This window comes from Tachypleus tridentatus, chromosome 5 (assembly GCF_004210375.1).
Source record: "Tachypleus tridentatus isolate NWPU-2018 chromosome 5, ASM421037v1, whole genome shotgun sequence".
Lineage (NCBI taxonomy): Eukaryota > Metazoa > Arthropoda > Merostomata > Xiphosura > Limulidae > Tachypleus > Tachypleus tridentatus.
In genome coordinates this window covers 15,054,629-15,068,072 of record NC_134829.1, presented here as the reverse complement: position 1 = coordinate 15,068,072, position 13,444 = coordinate 15,054,629, and the positions used below count along the sequence as shown (strand labels likewise).

Below are 13,444 nucleotides of genomic sequence, written 5' to 3'. Positions count from 1 at the left end.
TGGATTAGATTAAGGATGTAGTGCTAAACATGTATTAGGCTTAATACAAATAACTTATGACAAATTTTATTGTACCCGTCAGAGTGAACACAAATTAGTCACATATTCCTTATTTGTATTGAACCGATGATGAACAGAATTAACTATAGAGATCTCAACTAAAGAAAAAATAAACGATATATATTTGACGTGTTGAACGGATTTAATATTATTTAAATATCTATGTTTGTTTCAGTTTAGTGTATATTTAGAAATGTATGTAACTTATATTGTTAAATATGTATCGCACCAGTACCACCTGTTCTCTAAATTTATAGAAGATTCTCAAGAATAACAATCAACAATTTATGTTTTTAAAAAACACAAGCGTATCTTCGAAATTACTGGGTCAACTGAACTTTCCAAAACTTCACCTAAAGATTATAAATCGACTACCCAAGAGAATGTTTAAGACTACTGTTTGATCGCTAGAGTCATATACTATAAGCCTCGGAAATTATGATTGTGACAAACGCTTATTTGACTAGGAACTTGTGTAGATTTCGAACATTACAAATATCAGTGAATTAACTTCGGACGTTAGTATTTCTACGGTGACATCAGATATTGTCGCCGGGAAAAACTCACATGTGAAGAATAGAGCTAGCTAGCATTCCCGTCAAGTAAAGTGTATCAACAAAGAAATTTGGGCTTCGTGAATCGTCGACAAAATATTCAGTGCCAGCCCGGTTAGAGGGTTTAATATTGTTTGTAAGTTTGTAAAAATTTTGTGTGTAAATTACAATTGATTTGTTTTAAGATAGAAAGTTGTGCGTATCAATCTTGTTGGCAAATATCATAAATTTAATACATATCAAAACTTATTCAACTTTTAAATTAAAATTTCTGGCTGTGTGAAATCGTAATATGTAACGTACGTAACATAATTATTCAGAAACTCGTCCGTGATAAATTAGAATACGTAACAAGTGTGAAAATATTTAAATATTCTTAAAATCAATAGTAAACAAACTTTACGAAACAAGGAAAGAAAACAGTAATCACTAAAAGTTTAGCTTAATAATAGTATTTTTAAAATGTAAAGTATAATTTATTTTTTCAAAATCAAAGCCTGAGCTTTAAGGTTAAACTTTACAAGCACATATATGATTTGTTCGTCACTTGATCATTTTCAGTTCTTAATACAAAAATATGATGCCCTATAATTTAAGCGCTTTCGAAGGGTCAAACTATTTCTTAATGTTTAGAGATCAATTTTTTTTATTTTGGTGAAACATATGTATAAAGTACGATATAAAAACATATGATTTGTTCACTAAATAAGAAGTTATCGTTCTTAAACAATATACTCTGCTCGTAACATTAACATCTTCCCTGTTAAAAACTCAAGCAAGAGAACAGAAAGTTTGCAGAAACAAAAATAATGTCTGTGAACAAATTTTCTAGTTTTTTTGGCATAGAAATTGGTCTAAAACCACATACAATCAACTAGTTAACGCTGAATACAAATCACAATTTTTATACACAGTTAAACAAACCACAACAAAGGATTTATGTAGAACTGCAGTAACAGGTAGAAAAAAAAACCTGAAAAATCTAAGGATGAATTAAGGCTGACACAGAGCCAAATATTGTTGTATGATTGAAACATTTTAGCGGAAGAGCATGTGATATATTTCAAAAGGTGTAAATACTGATGTAAGATTGTTGTTGAGGATTTTAACAGCACTAAAAAAAATTAAATGCATAATTAACAAATAAGCACGAAGTGAAATCTCTGTGGTTGCGTAAAAAAAATAGACAAAGTCAAATCATTGTTACTGTTGAACAAAACATACACAGGAATCTTTGTAACGTACGCAAAACATAAAGATGGCACTTTACTAATTAATACAGTAAAATCTAAGTAAAATATTTTCCACAACAATTATAATCAAATTACAAAAACTACAGAAAGTATGAGTAAAAGATCTGTTTGCAAATCACACGAAAAATGTAGAAGAATATAAATATTTTATAAATATATTATAAATATAAATATATTATAAATATAAATATATTATAAATATAAATATATTATAAATATATATATAAATATAAATATAAATAGGTCTGTGAAAATACTAATATCAAAGTCAGAGAAAAATATAGAACTTTAGAGTAAAAGGTTTGTGATAACAATCATAATAAAATCATTAAAAAACAAACAAATCTGAGTGAAAGACAAAGACAGCAATAATAATGCAAATCACAAAAAATGTTAGGTAATATAAAAATAATACGCAAAGTAGAAAAACATTGTGTTACTTGTATGAATATTTGTTTTTACATAAGAATATTTTCTATCTATACACGAAATATGTTATTTTGTGAAATTGCTCAAATTTCCTTTTCTTTTAGTTTTGTGTAGTCACTTTTAAATCTAGACTTCACCATTTCATAAACTTGTTTATTGAAGAGCAAGGACATAAACCTCTCACACACACGTACGTATACAGCATAATATATCATTCATCATTCTTGAAACGACATTTTTATGAAAACACATAAATGCTATTTAAATATTGTCTTTTTAGATAGTATTCCTTATCTTATAAACAGATGATGAAGTTGGACTTTAATATAAAATTATGTTTACCTAAGTTACCGAAAATTTGCTACGTACGATATAAGGCAAGCTGCTAATATAACATATTTATAATTATCTCTGTCTTACTTGCACGGCACGCGACAACGAGCTTGGCAGATCTCTTCCAGTCTTTTCTGATTGGTTCTCAGGCACGAAGATAAACCTAGAAAGATGTTCTTGTTGGTTTACAACTTGTCTTGAATAAATACTACACAAACATAGATGATTAAAACAGAACTGGTTAACAGAATAATATGAATATTTTAAAATCAACATCATCGACCCACGCTGCATAACATGTGGGTCAGAATTATAAAAGCTCTTTTGAAAATACAAAAATTAAAAACAGCATGAATTAGGCCAACATACCTCAGACTAAATACGATTAAGAACATACGTCAGGCCAACAGGATTAAAAACAGCATGTATCAGGCCAATGTAATTAAGAACAGCATGTGTCAGGTCAATGTAATTAAAAACAGCATGTGTCAGGTCAATGTAATTAAGAACAGCATGTGTCAGGTCAATGTAATTAAAAACAGCATGTATCAGGTCAATGTAATTAAGAACAGCATGTGTCAGGTCAATGTAATTAAAAACAGCATGTGTCAGGTCAATGTAATTAAGAACAGCATGTGTCAGGTCAATGTAATTAAAAATAGCATGTGTCAGGTCAATGTAATTAAGAACAGCATGTGTCAGGTCAATGTAATTAAAAACAGCATGTGTCAGGTCAATGTAATTAAAAACAGCATGTGTCAGGTCAATGTAATTAAGAACAGCATGTGTCAGGTCAATGTAATTAAAAACAGCATGTGTCAGGTCAATGTAATTAAGAACAGCATGTGTCAGGTCAATGTAATTAAAAACAGCATGTGTCAGGTCAATGTGTTTGTCTGGTTTCATGAGTTCCTTCATCTCCAAACTTACCAACTAACAAATTAAAGTATTAAAACTATCGCCAGTTTTTCTTTAAATGCATTTTATCATCAAGTCACAAGTATTACTTCCTGTTTTTAACACATAATCTGTTTAAAGCTACAAACATGTATTACTGCCTATTTTAACGCGCGGGTTATAACAAGGATATGAAGCCACAACTGTATATATACGTTATTTCAAACAACATCTGTTTCAAATCACATTTTATATCAAAGAATAACTGGTAATAACTTTATTACCATCTGTTTTTAACACACGGTATATCAAACTACAACTGTTTATCGCAGTCTTACTTCAACGCCCACGTTATATCAAGCAATAATTAGGTATTACTGGCTGTTTTAAAACACACACGGCCCGGCATGGCCAGGTGGGTTAAGGCGTTCCACTTGTAATCTGAGGGTCGCGAGTTCGAATCCCGGTCGTACCAAACATGCTCGCCTTTTCAGCCGTGGGGGCGTTATAATACGACGGTCAACCCCACTATTCGTTGGTAAAAGAGTAGCCCAAAAATTGGCGGTGGGTGGTGATGACTAGCTGCCTTCCCTCTAGTCTTACACTGCTAAATTAGGGACGGCTAGCGCAGATAGCCCTCGAGTAGCTCTGCGCGAAATTCAAAAACAAACAATAAGACACATATTATATCACACGACAATTGAATATTACTACCTGTTTATAAATCACTATATCAAGTCGATGTGTTTTACTGCCTATTTTAACATCTTACATTACCTCACAAATAAGTATTACTGCAAATGTTTAAACACACACATTATATCAAACAACAACTGTTTGTTCCTTACACACTTATTAGTAGCTTCAATTTTCTGTGTATATAACTAACTAAAACACATTTCTTACCTCAGAACTGCGAACGTACTATTTTTAGTCCATAAACATTTTCATTCTTGCACTTTTCGTGTATTTTAAAACTTTTATTCTTTTAAATAATATTTGAAATCATCACTTAACATAAACATATTGTATTTTGATAAGTGTTTCATCAGATAACTAACCATATTTCCCTATGTTTTCAAACATGAAACACTTAAAGGTAGACCGACTCGTAAAACGATGACATATGTCTTCCTATGATAAATTGAATTTGATATTCTTATCAATATATTTCAAGTACAGTTAGAAATTACCAGTTTAATAGTGATCACTGAAACTTAGAGTCGGCTTGAACTAATAATGAAAAAAACTTTATTAAAAGTTTGAATACTAACAAATGCACAACTTTCTTCGCTACTCATTCAGAGTAGGGTTCTCGTCGCTAAATTTGACGCCAATCACTTTTGAAAAGGTGCTTTATTCATTGACTTTCAAGTTGTTTTTTTATAAATTAATTCTGTACATTTTTTTGAAACTTAACTTTCATCTCAGGGAATAGTTTGATTTTCTGCATATTTTATGATCCAACAAAAAGTAAGTATATGAAAAAGCTCATATAACTGTTTAGTACAAACTTTGATGAACTCCATTCTTTTATACATTATTGTCAAAATACTTTATACCACATAGACTGGTTACCTTAATACAACTATCTCGCTAATAGGTCAGCTGTAAGCTTAGGAGCTTAAAACATTAAACTTTTGGGTTCGATTCCTCACGGAGAAAAAACGCATGTAGCCCATTGTGTGGCTTCGAGCTAAAAACAACAACAAAATTATCATGATCCTTTTGTACCCAATCGCAGAATACTACATTTTTTTCGTATGCAAAATAGGTTGACCATATAAGGAGTCACGTATTTCTTCGAGCACTATAAATTAAAATATATCATGATAATTCTACAGCTCAATGCTTAAGAGCAAGTAACTTCAATACTTTCAAAGAACGTGTATGTTTGACGTAAACTTCAGTGCCAAATATCTCTTCTTTTAGGTTTTATTACGTAGTCCATATAAGTATGTGACTATCGTGGAAGCAGCAACGCCATCTTCAGAGATAAGTTTTTACCTTTCATTTTGAGTGAAAATGTTTTATTGTCGGTTCTTATTTTTTAAACTTCAAGCTTAAACACCGAAAACCAGTCAAGCATTGGACATCAGTAAGCTTATACTCTGCAATAAAAATTATATAAACTGTAGATGTTTCAAAAACAAAACAAACATTTTTCCTGCGCCCTTGGGCGATATTTATTTCTTTGGTTTCATGGGAGTGGCAAACAGCGCAAGTTCGTCACTCGTCGTACTGGTCTACTGAATATGAGCGATATTTGACATTAGCTTCACACGGAAAAAATATAAGTGGATGCCATATTCGAACCACTTATTCGATTATTTACCTATTTAAGTTATATCTTTGAGGACTTCACATGAGCTCCTGTACCAAATTTCATGGAAGTCAGTTTATCCAAAGTATATCTATACGTGTAGAAAATATTTCACAGGGAGTGAGTGACACGACGGTATACGTGTGCATCTTTACCAAATATGAGCGGTTAGAGTTCGCAAGTGGAGAATCGAAATCGTTGTAGCTCAAGAAATGTTTGTTCGATTGTTTATACACTCAAACTCAATCTTTGGAAAGTCCTCTTGAGTTCCTCTATCAAATATAATCAGAATTTATTCATCCAGCTCCTCACAAAAGTTGTAACTACAAACAACAGCCAGATGGACGACTCTGCTTTGTATATATATATAGAGAGAGATGTGTATTTAATTTTTCAAAAAAACGTTACAAGATGACATATCGAAAAACATCAAAGATGAAAGAGGGTTAATGTCGAACTAAGTTTCTGTTTCATACGCTCATATGATTTATAGCAATATGCAAAACTTTACGGAACAACGTGTGTAAAACTGGAAGCAGTAATGACGATTTTCACATTGTTTCAGCTTCTGTTGAGACATGTGAAAGAAACATTATAAGCAATAATGGAATCCAGAATTTTTTTCCTTTTCATAGAATTTGATTATGTTCAAAATTATGTTGTCTCTGTTTTTGAATTAAAAAATGTTCGTATTCACCTATAAATAATATGTTGCGCATTAGAATAGAAGGATTTGAATCGGACGAAAACTATAAGAGAGAAAATTGCACTGTAGTATTATGAAGAAACTTGGTCTGTGAAACATATTTAAAATCGGATAAAAGTGAAACAAGTCCGAGTGGGTTTCCTTGGAGGGTTCGCTGAGTGTTGGTCGCAAGGCAAAAGTAATATGTCTAAAAAAACACATTACGAATTATACTTTTGTTCGACGCAGTTAATTCTTCGTTAAGTCATCACTTTATACTGGTACGCAATCTTCCAAAAACTGTGATCCCCACGTATCCAAATTCTAGATTTATTTTCGGCACATAAAGTGGAACGTAAAACTTAGCATACTATTTTTGCAAATAGTTGTTGCTGTTTTGAATTAAGCAAGAAGCTACACAACGGGCTATCTATGTTCTATCCACCACGGGTATCGAAACCCAGATTTCAGCGTTTAAGTCTGAGGCATACCACTGTGTCACTGGGGAGGTTGCTCATAAATTGTAGATGTTTGACAAGACAACACACTAAACATGAGATGACACAGGCTTAACTAAAAAACTGTATGAGGGGTCAAATATTTGGGTTACAATAAACTTCTGAATTGGCCCGGGGGTTTATTGGGACCATAGTCTAGATATGCATTGATCATATAATCGACAAAAACAAAAAGTAGTATACTTTGGGAATTAGAACTAATCCTACATTTTACTGGTAAAACTTAAGGTTACGTATTTTAATTAGAGATTACGTATATCCTGTTTACCAGTTATTCAATAATACAAAAAAGACAAATGTGTTTCTAAAACCAAACGTAAATCATAAACAAGATTGGTTAATATTTGGTTTCAGCTTCTGTATTAACAAGTTTCCTTTTATATGAAGGATTTATTCAACATTGGCGTATGTTAAATTTTAAAGTTTAAGTTGAAGAGTATTAATGGTTGTAAAAAATTTAAGAAAAAATTAAAACATTTCAATTTATAAATGTGATAAAGAAAAGTGGTTATTTGGTCCCCTGCTGGAACAGCGGTAAGTCTACTGGTTTATAACAGTAAAATCATGGATTAGATTCCACTCGGTGGACACAGCAGGTAGGTCGATGTAGCTTTGCTAGAAGAAAATAACAAAACAGCATATTTATATTGGATAAAGAAGAACGTTTAAGAAAGGTTGACTGGTTCAACAGAACCTGTGAAGTTAGGTCTTGATCCTACTAATACAAAAGAATCTAGGTTTCAAAGGTAATTATTGAAATTATAGAAAGATAATATTTCAACTGATGATAAACGGTACTTAAAAATTAGACCATTGGATACTAGTCCAGATATTCTTTGTAACTTTCCTAAAATACATAAAGAAGGATGCCCATTGCAGCCTACATTCTCACCCGTCAATATATGTTGCAAATTTCTTGAGTTCTTGAAGTAAATTATTTCAGTGAATTAAAATTGAAATAAGTAAGTAGAATTTCACCAACGTTTAATTTGTTTCCATACAAAATGAATCTGTCAAATATGATGACATTTTTGTTGTTTCCTGTAAATTTCATCCAATGGACAAACTGATATTTTGTATCAAACTCTTCGTATATCTCCTACTTTAAAACTAAGGTATTTCTAGTCTTTATAAGATATGTGTGACTCCTTTATAATAATCGAAGTCCAGTAAGGTTTGTGTAGCTAATATATTTGCCACCTCCACTCCACACTTTGCTTGTTCCAAATTTTGTCCTACTTTTAATACACTACAAAAAAGTCATGAAAAATACATAACAATTCTAATATTGATACTTTCTTATTTTAATGTTGTTTCTACTAAACTGCAAACTTGATTAAATAAAAAAACATCTGGTTTATCTAGTGATAACCTTGTGAATCGCAGTTACACGGTTCACATATGATTCCTATTCTTTTTAGTATAAGGACTTTAACTAATTATTTGAAAATAGCGTAAATGTATGCATGTATTGCACGATCGAGGGTAGTTAGATATATGAGCATTTCTTGAAATAAGAGCTATTCATATATTCCTTCCTGTTTTTTGTTTACTGTTAATTTACAATATGACGGATTTATTATTATATATTTATTTTAATATCAATGTATATTTCAGTTAAATATATATTTAGATGTGCATGTTACTTTTTCTGTTAAATCTGTATTTCGAAATTCCCGCCTATTCACTAAATTTGTAAAAGATATTCGATGTATACAATGTGTATACATGTATGTAGATCATAGTTTTGCCATTTTAACAGAAATTTCTAGAACCTTGACTACCACTTATAAACAGAGGTCAACGCCAGGCGCAGAGAGACAGTATATATCGTTGGTATACTATAAACCTTGGAAGCTACAACTCTAATTAACACTTCATATATAGACTAGGAACCTTTACAGATTTGGAACGTTACAAACAGTTTAACTTCAGCGTATTAACATTGAATGTTAATATTTTTACAAAGACATTATTCAACTTCAGCGGTGAAGAACTCACATGTGATCGGTGAAAAGCTAGCGAGCTTCACATTGAGTGAATTGTACCTATTTCAACTCAGAATTAATTCGCTTGTCGTGAACCCTCGATAAGATATTAAAGAAGTTCCGGATCAGATAGAAGACTCAATATTATTTTTAAGTTTGTAAACATTTTGTACATAAAATAATTATTTGTAATAAATATTTGTGATAATCATTATTGTACATTGTATTATTGTTTATACATTAAAATATAGCTGTCTTAAGATGAAAACTAGGTGTATCAATCTTATTGGAAAACACCATACATTTGAAACATATCTACCTTTAATGAACTTCTAAATTTAAGTTACAATTTAACTCAGTTTCAGGCTAATTGAAATCGTTAAACCTAACATAATAAATTGGAGGCTCGTCTGAGATAAATTATAACAAGTAACAACAAAAATATATCACATTAATAGCGCTCTATAAATATCTTAGATAATTCAACATAACATTTCTACATTCAGTAAAACGTTAAATAAATACCAGATAAAGTTAATTTTGATTACGAAAATTTTCCATTTTGTTTAATTATCTTTAAATGTTTTCTTTTTTCCACCCAGAAATTGTACTTGGAAGGTTTAACTCATCTACAACATGGTAATTATAATGATCTTTTAAAGCTCGCCAAAGCGAGAGGTTGGTTTAAAATATAATATTTTTTCTTACTTTTGTTTCGGCAACAAATCGTTACATTCAGACCGTAGGTTACAGCTAGGCGGGTTTTGGTACATCCACAAGTATCAATTGTAGTTTGGATGTAGCACTCGTCGATGCAGTTCTGTATTTTTTATCGGAAGAAAACATTTCTTAAACAAAAATTCGAAAAAAAATTATTTGATATCTATTGTTTTATTGTTACTGAGTAAACCTTTCATGAGTAAAAAAAGTTACTTTTAAGAGGGTAATTTAGCAGATGCGACAAGAAAAACAAATCATATCACATGTAAAAACAGATACTGAGATACGTTTCTAGTGATTGATGAGAAATTAATAATGTTTTTTTTGTATTACTGTCTACCATATACTTCTGATGTTTGTAACTTACTTCTTGAGTCACTGTGGTGTTTGTTCGCTTTTCTCTGTTGAGTGTTGTGTAATCTAAACAGTTAGTTTGATAGGGAGATGGAAGCAGCTTCGTGGTTCTCTAAAGTAAAAGAACAGCCTATTTATTAAGCAATTATAAATATAAATGAACTAGGTAAATGCTGAAATTAATAATATCGAAGAGAAATTATGTAATTCTTATTTTAAAAAAATATTTTTGTACGAAACGACTGAGAAGAGAGTAAATAAAGGTACCTACCCTCCAATGATTATTGCCATTTTAACAGAATTTAAGCGGGTTAATAAAACACAAGAAAAACAAATATGTGCATAATGGTGACGTAACTCTTTCTCATTATTTGTTAGGTAACCTACCTTTTCCACTCTAAATCGGTATGCTCTACCAGGTTCTATGGTAACACTGTGAAGTTCAGGGTTAGGAAGATTGTCAGCTGCGTGTACCATTAGCCTTCCTCTTACACTCTTCTCTATTGCTGAATATTCTCTACTGTCAAAATGTAGCATAAGTCGTAGTTCTGGAAAAATATCTTATTAAAATTTACCTTGTTTTTCAATTCCTTCTTTACTAATTAGAATGTTCTATTGTTTTTCAGTTTAATTGTCTAAATTAACCACGATAATCAGCGAGTAACGTGACAATTTTCCGTATAATTTTAAATTCACGTCCAATTCGTCTGTGCAGTTTTAAAATCAGTTAGGCCTGACATAGCCAGGTAGTTAGGGCGCTCATCTCGCAATCTGCGGGGCGTGGGTTCGAATCCTTGACCCCGGAAACATCCTCACCCTTTCAGCCGTGGGACTGTTGTAATGTGTGTTTTCCTATAGTAAAGCCACATTGGGCTATCTGCTGAGTCCACCGAGAGAAATCGAACCCCTGATTTTAGCGTAATAATTCCATAAACTTACCGCTGTACCAGCGGGGTGCCCGTTATAATGTGGCTTTGATAAAAAGAGTAGCCCAAAGGTTGGCAGTGGGTGGTAATAACTAACTGCTTTCTCTCTAATCTTACACTGCAAAATTAAGAAGAGCTAACGCAGATAGTTTTTTTTTAAATTTTGCGCAAAGCTACACGTGGGCTATCTGCGCTAGCCGTCCCTAATTTAGCAGTGTAAGACTGGAAGGAAGGCAGCTAGTCATCACCACCCACCGCCAGCTCTTGGGCTACTCTTTTACCAACGAATAGTGAGGTTAACCGTCACATTATAACGCCCTCACGGCTGAAAAAGCGAGCATGTTTGGTGCGACGGGGATGCGAACCCGCGAACCTCAGATTACGAGTCGCACGCCTTAACCCACCTGGCCATGCCGGGCCGAACGCAGATGATCCTTGTAAAACTTGCGCGAAATCAAAAGAAACGGATGTGTGTTAGTAAGAATATTCCTTGACTAGAAAGTTAAAAACAAACAAACTTCCATTTGCAACATTCAAATTATTCCATTATTAAGAAGTGTATATTTTTTCGAATATTAACAATTAAACATTTTTTTAACATTTATAAGGATGCAAATCCTCAGAATATCAAGACAATCATTCTATTAGTGTGAGTGTTTTTCGTATAGGAAAGTCACACAAAGAGCTATCTGCTCAGCCCACCAAGCGAACCCCTGATTTCAGCGTTGTAAATACGGAGACATACCGCTGTACTAGCGGAGGCATTCTGTTTGTAGTAAACAAAACTCATAATATATGAGCAAGCAAAATTATTTAAACTTTGGAATTAAAAGCCTTCAAATTTTAAGAAATAAAATCCTCAGAATATTGTCGGTTAAAGTCTCTGTAGTATGTAATATCTATATGATATTAACAAATAAAACTCACTAGTTTTATAAAGAAACAATCTCAGATTACTAGAGTTTCCGATATTCTGATTAACAGCATGTAAGTTGTCCAGGTATTAGCAATTAAATCTATCGTATATTGTTTGTTTTGAATTTCGCTCAAAGCTACATGAGGGGTATCTGCGCTAGCTGTTCCTAATTTAGTAAAGTAAGACTAGAGGAAAGGCACCTAATCATCACTACCCACCGCCAACTCTTGGGCCACTCTTTTAGCAACGAATAATGGGATTGACCGTCACATTATAACGTCCACTTGGCTGAAGGGGCAAAAATGTTTGGTGTGACAGGGGGTTGAACCCGCGACCTTTATTATCGTATATAATATTTTATATCCTCCAAAAGTGTTAGGTATTAAAACATTTAGAAATATATCCTAGAACAAAAATCGTGTAATAATTACATAAAAGTTCCAAACGGATTTATGGAAGTATTAAATATTAGATATCTCGCTTTAAAGTAAAATATTTTATAGGGGATATATAAATTATCTAACAATTCTTTAATAACATAATATTATTTAAAAAAAAACTGGTGTAAATAGAACTGCCTTAAATAAAATACACCAGTTACATCAATGTTCATGGTACAAACGTTTGACTAAGTAGCGTTTAAATTAAATAACTGTATTATTAACTTATTTTTGTTTAGGTTATATCGAAGAGCTTGTTTGCATAACAATATCTTAAATTTCAAACAATCATAGTAAAGCACATGTTCTCATAAAATAGTATAAAAGATAGAAGTTATAATGAAGTTGGAGGAAAACTACCTTTATTCTCTAATTGTTATTATCTGGAAAGTAACGGTAATTTTCTAACTTTATTACATATATATATATTTATTTTCAGCACTTAAACAAACAAACTCACATTAAATAACAGATATCGCTAATACTAAACATGCAGCACCACCTACCAGTGTTAAAATTATCTAAACTCCAATAAACGGCAGGTGACAACTCGAAGGTGTTTCCACCCCACTGAGCATTAAACGTGTAACAGTTGCCATAGTAGAAATTGAAAAATCTTGAAATGCTCCTAAGATTCCCAAGATATTGAAAAGGAATTACAAAAACAAATTTTCTGCAATCTTAACTGATATATATATATATATCAATAAATTAAAATCTTACAGTACGTCACAAACAAACAAACAAATTCTCTCCAGAGAATGTGTTAAATCAATCACTTTATTACTTGTTTTGGTCTCACATATAATGCTAAAATTTTAGGCCTGGAAGGACAAATCTCTACCAGGTGGGTTAGGCCTAGTTTTCTTATTTGTTTATCTGTGTTTGGTGCGTTGTTCTCTTATAACTAACTTAACAGGTAAGTTTTAAAGATAATGGTGTGTTACTGTATTTTATTTCAGTATACAATATAGCAGGTTTACACAATACTGCATTTTTAAGTTGCGCAATATGTCTGTATATTTTCAGCCAGACCATCCTAATTATA

General features: G+C 31.9%; 1 protein-coding gene across 1 annotated transcript in view; it reads right to left on the bottom strand.

The window, feature by feature from the left end:
• Positions 1-13,444, bottom strand: part of LOC143250587 (epithelial sodium channel subunit alpha-like) — a 59,276-nt gene that overhangs the window by 29,102 nt on the left and 16,730 nt on the right. The window contains exons 5-9 of the mRNA XM_076501378.1: positions 12,903-13,024; positions 10,502-10,662; positions 10,128-10,226; positions 9,749-9,860; positions 2,717-2,792 (exon numbers count right to left, since the gene is read on the bottom strand). Of these exons, the coding sequence (XP_076357493.1) occupies positions 2,717-2,792; positions 9,749-9,860; positions 10,128-10,226; positions 10,502-10,662; positions 12,903-13,024 (570 nt within the window). The remainder of the gene's footprint in view (positions 1-2,716; positions 2,793-9,748; positions 9,861-10,127; positions 10,227-10,501; positions 10,663-12,902; positions 13,025-13,444) is intronic.